Source organism: Rutidosis leptorrhynchoides, chromosome 1 (genome assembly GCF_046630445.1).
Source record: "Rutidosis leptorrhynchoides isolate AG116_Rl617_1_P2 chromosome 1, CSIRO_AGI_Rlap_v1, whole genome shotgun sequence".
Lineage (NCBI taxonomy): Eukaryota > Viridiplantae > Streptophyta > Magnoliopsida > Asterales > Asteraceae > Rutidosis > Rutidosis leptorrhynchoides.
Window position 1 is genome coordinate 395,945,481 of NC_092333.1, and position 6,512 is coordinate 395,951,992.

The 6,512-nt window shown below is 33.4% G+C and overlaps 1 protein-coding gene across 2 annotated transcripts; it reads left to right on the forward strand.

The window, feature by feature from the left end:
• Positions 1–839: 839 nt before the first annotated feature.
• Positions 840–5,848, forward strand: LOC139871404 (uncharacterized). 2 transcript variants are annotated; one of them, XM_071859123.1, is made up of 4 exons: positions 840–959; positions 1,348–1,988; positions 4,323–4,424; positions 5,588–5,848. In XM_071859123.1, exons 1-3 carry the CDS (start codon positions 881–883, stop codon positions 4,416–4,418), a joined length of 816 nt encoding a protein of 271 aa, XP_071715224.1. In that variant the 5' UTR covers positions 840–880; the 3' UTR covers positions 4,419–4,424; positions 5,588–5,848. The 2 variants fall into 2 exon arrangements, with proteins under 2 accessions (XP_071715224.1, XP_071715222.1); XM_071859121.1 differs by having other exon boundaries at positions 4,323–4,414.
• The last annotated feature ends 664 nt before the right edge of the window (positions 5,849–6,512 follow it).

A 6,512-nucleotide genomic window follows, 5' to 3' on the forward strand; every position in this document is an offset into this window, starting at 1 on the left:
ACTTTTTACGAGACCACCGTTCAGCTCTAAAAAATCTCAAGAACCCAACGACCTTTTTTTGGTCGTTTTGAGCAAAAAAACACAATCAAACGACATATAAAAAAACAAATGAAAAAAACAACTTCAACCCCCCAAGTTTTAACAATATGCAACTTCACCCCCCGAAACAGGGGTACAAAATGTCAAATCCTTATTTTAATTAATAAACTCCACCCGATTTTTCAGAGAGGCATATCTTTCCGCTCGGTGCGAGTTAACTTTTTACGAGACCACCGTTCAGCTCTAAAAAATCTCAAGAATCCAACGAGACTAACTACACGCGAAACGGACATCGTTAAAAAAACACTAAATAATGGGCCCTATATTCTCGCTCGGTGCGAGTTAAATTTTTCCGAGACTACCGTTCAACTCGAAATAATTTTATGAACACAACGCGACTAACTATACGCGAAACGGACATCGTCAAAAAAGCTTTACATACATATACATACACGTCCAACAAATAACCCAACCTACTAGATATATTAGGTACCAAACAACGTATATCCAAATTCGACCGTGCGTCGAATACAACCGCAGCAACGCACGGTCGAATTTTTTCTAGTTATTTTATAAACACCCTGCCGCTGGCCAACATTTATTTTTATTTATTTATTTAATTTTTTTTTTTTTTTTTTTTTTTTTTTTTTTTTTTTTTTTTTGTGTGTAAGTGTGAATCTATATTAAATAACTAAACACAAGATTCATCTTCTAGTCAAGGGCAGGCCCTACTTTCATTTTACAGAGAGACAAAGAGGAACCAACAATAACCCCCAAATAATCCCATTCCTTTAATTCCTTTAATTCCTTTAATTCAATATCCATAATCCATAATTCAATCATGCCATCAGGTGCTAAGAAGCGAAAAGCTGCCAAGAAGAAACAGGTTCACAACCCATCTACAACTAACCATAATCAAGGTACAAAGATTCAATCTTTTTTCTTTTTAATTCATGGGTGTGGCCCAATTTCTCTTAAAAAGTCATTAATTGATTGCATAAAGTATTCATTTTTAGTGTTTATACGTCTGTCTTTTAGTTGTCTACTTCATTTCATATCTAAAAGATTAGTTATGGGTTGTGGGGTTTTGCTTATCTGTATTGGGTCACTGATTACAGTGTAATATGTATATAAATTTCTAAACTTTATCACTTTTGAGTTGTTACACAGCCACTCACATAATTGAGCTATTTAGGGTTTTATTTCTAAGTTGAATTTATTTCATGTTTGCTTGTTTCTGATAGATCAATTCATCTTGTGATTGTTATTAGTATATTCAATTTTTTTTAATGGATCCAATTGTGGCAGGAGAGAAAGATGTTGGTGAACTTAATTCTCCAACTTCACAAGATCCTTCAATAGTGGTGGAGAAAAGAGAAGATGTTTCATCTGATAACAAATTTAAGGATGCTAATGAGATTGAAATAAGATCGAAATCAAAAAGTTCTAGTAGCTCGAGTTCTAGTGATGGTTCGGATGACGAGTCTAATGTGGCGGATCAAACAGTGGTTCTTGAATCTGCTCCAGTTGAATCAGTTCCGGTTGTTGAATCTTTGCCTGAAACGATTACTCCAAATGTTGATCCGGTTAAGCCTGTTGATTCATTGCTAGATGAGGTTTCAAAGGTGTTTGATGAAATTAAGAACGAGGAGAAAAAAGAGTTAGTTGTGGACGAAACACCGGTGGTTGCTGAGCAAACGCCTGTAGTTGTAGAGGAACAAACGGTTGTTAGTGAAATTGTTATAAAGGATGATTTACCAACTTCTAGTGTAGTAGTTGAATCGGTATTGAATGAAAACGAGGTAGAAAAATTGCCCGTGTCGGTTGAAAAGGCTTCTTTGGAATTTGTAGATTCGTCTATGTTGCCCAAAGACTCGATTTCTCAGGTTAATGGTGCAGATTGTGCAAATGATGCTGATACAATTGAACATGAACAATCTGATAAGCAGGTATACTCTTCCTACTAACTAAATGCTACAACAACAACAACAACAACAATGCCCAATCCCGCGCCTGCGAGGTATGGGGGAGGTAAGGTGTAGACAATCCTTCCTCTACCCTAAACTAGAAGAGAAGTCGTTTCTGTTACCACGAGTCGAGAGAATTCTCCACCCACGGTAAAGGAAATTCATCCCCCTCTCTACTCCAGGGTAGAGAGATTGCTTCCGTGAGGACCTCCGGCTAAAAAAGACTTTTTTTTTTTTTTTTTTTTTAAATTTAAAACTAGAAAATAGAAATTAAAAAATAAATTAAAACATACAAAGATAAATAAAAAATAATAATAAAAATAATAATAATAATAATAATAATAAAATATAGGGGGGACGCCATGAAAATGGTAGAATCAGATTTTCATGGGGTTTAAAGCATGCCTAAGAATCAATTTAGGCTCTGAGCGGCAGTCAAGACGCCACTAAAACGACGCTTGTCGTTGCCTCAATAAATAGAGCCAAAAGACCTTGTGGACAGCAACTCGAGGGCATGCCGGGTGGAAGTTGTTGCGCAAGCAAAGAGCCAACCACCCTTAGCAAACCAAAAACCACTCATGCACCTTTACGGTAGACACCCCCGAAACCACCCAACTAAAAGGAACCAACCAAACTCTAGAGCAAGGGAAGTCGTCCTCAGCCATAATGGTCCCAAGATGCACCGAGCGATGCGAATCACTTGATCATACATACATGCATACATACGTACATACATACACACATACCTAAACCTACATACACACCAGACATACCTACGTATATACATGAGACATACCTACGTACAAGCATGAAACATACCTACGTACATACATACATGCATAAAGCCACACATACAACCATACATACATAGCATAAACACCAAGTCCTACCTAAACCTATTAGCAAAACATACATACCTGAGTGAATATACCACACCTGCAGACAAGTAAAAAAAACAAGCATACATACATACCTACCTACAAATATACATACATAAAAAACAAACTCACATACAAAAACGTGTGTAACTGCATCACACCTTCATTACAAAACCTACATGCATGCATACATACATACAAACATACAAGAACCTACGTGCATACGTACAAACAACCAAGCAAGCATGCATACATCCAAAACCAAAGATACCAAAAACATACTCATTTAATAATATTAGTAACAGTACATAAAACTAATAAAAACGATAGTAATAGTAGTACAAATAATAGTAATAATAATAGTTCATATAAATATTAATAGTAATAAATATTTGTAATACAAATACTAATACACTAATACTTAATAATAGTGATACAAAAAATAATAATAATAACAATAACAATACTAATAATTGTAATAGTAAGAATAATAGCAGTAATAGCAGTAATAGCAGTAATAGCAGTAATAACAATAACAATAACAATAACAATAATAAAAATAAAAGTAGCCCTACTCAACTATTCTTATTCTAGCCCTCCACGCATCCCTATCAGAAGTCATGTCCTCGGTCAACGAAAGCTCCCTCATGTCGAGTCTTAGTCTATCCATCCACCTACGAGTAGGTCTACCCCTTCTCCTTACACCATCTACCGTGAGTGTGTAGTATACTTTTATAATTTGATCTCTTAATGTGTTTCAGGTAATAAGTGTGTAGTAATAATTTAGAGGCGATAAATGTAACCTGTTTACTAATAAATGGGTCAGTTTGAGTTACGGGTCTTCCCTAAAGAGTTAAGAATAGCTAAAAATGCATCAAGTCAAACAGGGTCATTGTTTTCCGAAGTAATTGAAGTTAGATTATTGTTGTAATAACATGTTTTTTTGTGATCACGTTTACCACAACTTCTTCTTTTACTAATAATGCTCAATATATTTTTTTCGAGTCAACCCAACATGTTTCGATCGTTACTAGCATCCTGTTTTTAACTTGATTTACTTTGATCTGTTACCCAACCTATCCGTACAGCCCATATTGCCACTTTTATGCAGTATGTTTCTGTTTTGGTCAAATCTATCTAGTATTTTTAACACGTTAAGTAGAGCTAGGTGGTCGAGTGGTCTTCTAGTGCGCAATTGACTAATCAAAGGTAAAATGCATTTTTGGGTTCGTGTTAATGCATAAAATATACCTCTTTTTTGGTCATCAAACCATATCAAAGTGACCAATTTAGATTGTTTTTTGCTAACTTGGGTTTTGTAAGTGGTGGTATTTGTTAGTCCATGTCTACATCAGTTTATTTTGCTTTCTATCAGTTTTTAAATAAATCTTAGTCAACTGAATATTAAATGCGTTATTAAATTTTGAAAATTATGCAGGCTACCGTGGGTTCAACTCCACCATTAGTGCAAAAAACGACCTCGTGGAAGAGTTGCTGTGGAATATTTGAGTTGTTTTCTGGATCTCAGAGGTAATATCTGGTGGGTTATTTTCGAACAATCTTGGAGTAATTTTTTAAACATTATTTAGTTTTTACCTCTTACTCTGTTAGAAGATTTGCATTTGCTAATATAGGGTTTGTAGCCTTAAATCTTGATGTGCAAGTATAGGTGTCAAAATGAGCAGGTCGGATGGGTTGGGCGACAGATGAAAATGTGTGTTTAAACGAGTACATTTTTTAAGAAGAGTCAACACAGTTTATGTAAGGTTAGGTTGACTTGTTAAGTGTCAACCTCTTTTTTTCTCCATCTTTTTTACTTCTCATAAGTAACTATACATTTTAACTATTGATATAGATTATAGATTGTACGTATGTTATAAATTGACTTGTTAGACATTTTAGAGGAAATATAACACTAGTAGACTCGCAAAAAAGCAAATTGTTAATATTGGTGCCTCATATAGAGATATAGTATGTTCCTTTATTCAAGTGGTGTGAAATTCTTTCTAATTTGTTTAAAAAGCATGATAGGTGTGATATTATTTAAGTAGTTATATGGCACAAACATTTCATTAAACTTGTTTAAAGACTTGTTTCATGGTACAAAATATATCTTTTAAGTCAGATTATATGGTACAGTTAATGCTTTTGTAGTGGGACAGTGCAAGTTTTGTCTAAGAATAAATATGATGTAATTAATTAATATGTTGAAAAATCAAGTATAAAAGTTCAATAATACCATAGATCTAATCTGAATCTAACCCATTGGTTATTGAGTTAATTAAGGTGATAGTAGATCAGATCTGAGATATTGTCTGATGTCACATGATATTCTCAACACAAAACATACCCAATTCAAATATGGTGGTGGTAAAATGGGTCGGTCAGGTAGGTAGGGAAAAGGTCAAAACATGTACCTTTTGTACTTGTTGGAGTGGGTCGATCGGTTCAGCAGGGGAAAAAAATTTAGTTTAGATCATTTAGTGATTTTCCAAATAAATGCACATTGCGCTACTTAACCATTTTGACCCTCTTCGGCTAACCTTTTTCTATATTATATCAGCTTGACCCATTAGAGATAAAAATAACCCATGTGACCCATTTTAAGTAATACAATAATTGTTGTTAATCACTACTCCATACTATTTATCGAGAATTTACACAAATTATTCTTAACGCTATCATTCATTTGTTCGAATACAGAAACTGATCATTTGGATCCATGGGGTTGCTGGTCGTCTCATAAATCTAGTCGAGCTACAAACATAGGTTTCGTCCTTATTTTTGGTTTTTTATTATTATTATTTTTAATTTTAATTTTGTGATATGGGATATTATTTTTACTTTTATATTGTGTGTGTTGTGGAGCTGCTTTTTGTGTTAAATATGGTGGTGCAATTTTCGTTCTCACACAGAATCTATGGTTTGGTCACTTTAACGCCACTGATTCTTAATTTTTTGATTTTTTGATTTTTTTTTCCCTCCCATATATCTTTGTCAATCAATTTAATGGGCCTTTAGCATTTTAAAATATGGCAGGGACTTTACCAACAGAATATTGAGGCTCACAAAATCTGTTGGCAACAAAAAACCTTATCCTTTCTACACTTCTTATTTTATGTTTATTATTTATTAACTTGAAAACTTAAAAAAAGAAGAAAAAAGGATGATTAATAATTCAAAAGAAATGGATAAATGGATAAATGGATAAATGGATAAGCTATATTCTATTATTAAGGGAAGAGTGATATTTTTACGGGAGGTCAGTTATGTTTTTAAGGAGTTGAACTTATATTATTTTATTATTACAAGTATAATTAAGGGTAAAATATGTAATTAGGTGTACATGGATCACTATTTTTACCCATCATAGTTTAACTTATTCATTTTGTGATCATTTTTGACTTTTTATTTTTTCACTTAAAGAGTAGAATCTGAGAATTTTTTTATGAAGATATAGTGACTCATATTATTATTACTGTATTATTAGGGTATTAATAGGAAAGAAACGATAAATAAGAAATTGCATAAATACAAATACTGCAGTTGAAGACCATGTCTGTAACAAAGACCTTTTTTTTTTTAATTCAGATTTCACATCTTTAATTCATGCACTTTTGACATATAC

What these genes read in the sequence shown, in the direction of transcription:
- LOC139871404 (XM_071859121.1), top strand. Translation starts at nt 881, where the DNA reads ATGCCATCAGGTGCTAAGAAGCGAAAAGCTGCCAAGAAGAAACAGGTT. An exon ending in TACAACTAACCATAATCAAG is followed by an intron (nt 960 to 1,347) that starts GTACAAAGATTC and finishes CAATTGTGGCAG; the next exon opens with GAGAGAAAGATGTTGGTGAA. An exon ending in ATGAACAATCTGATAAGCAG is followed by an intron (nt 1,989 to 4,322) that starts GTATACTCTTCC and finishes AAAATTATGCAG; the next exon opens with GCTACCGTGGGTTCAACTCC.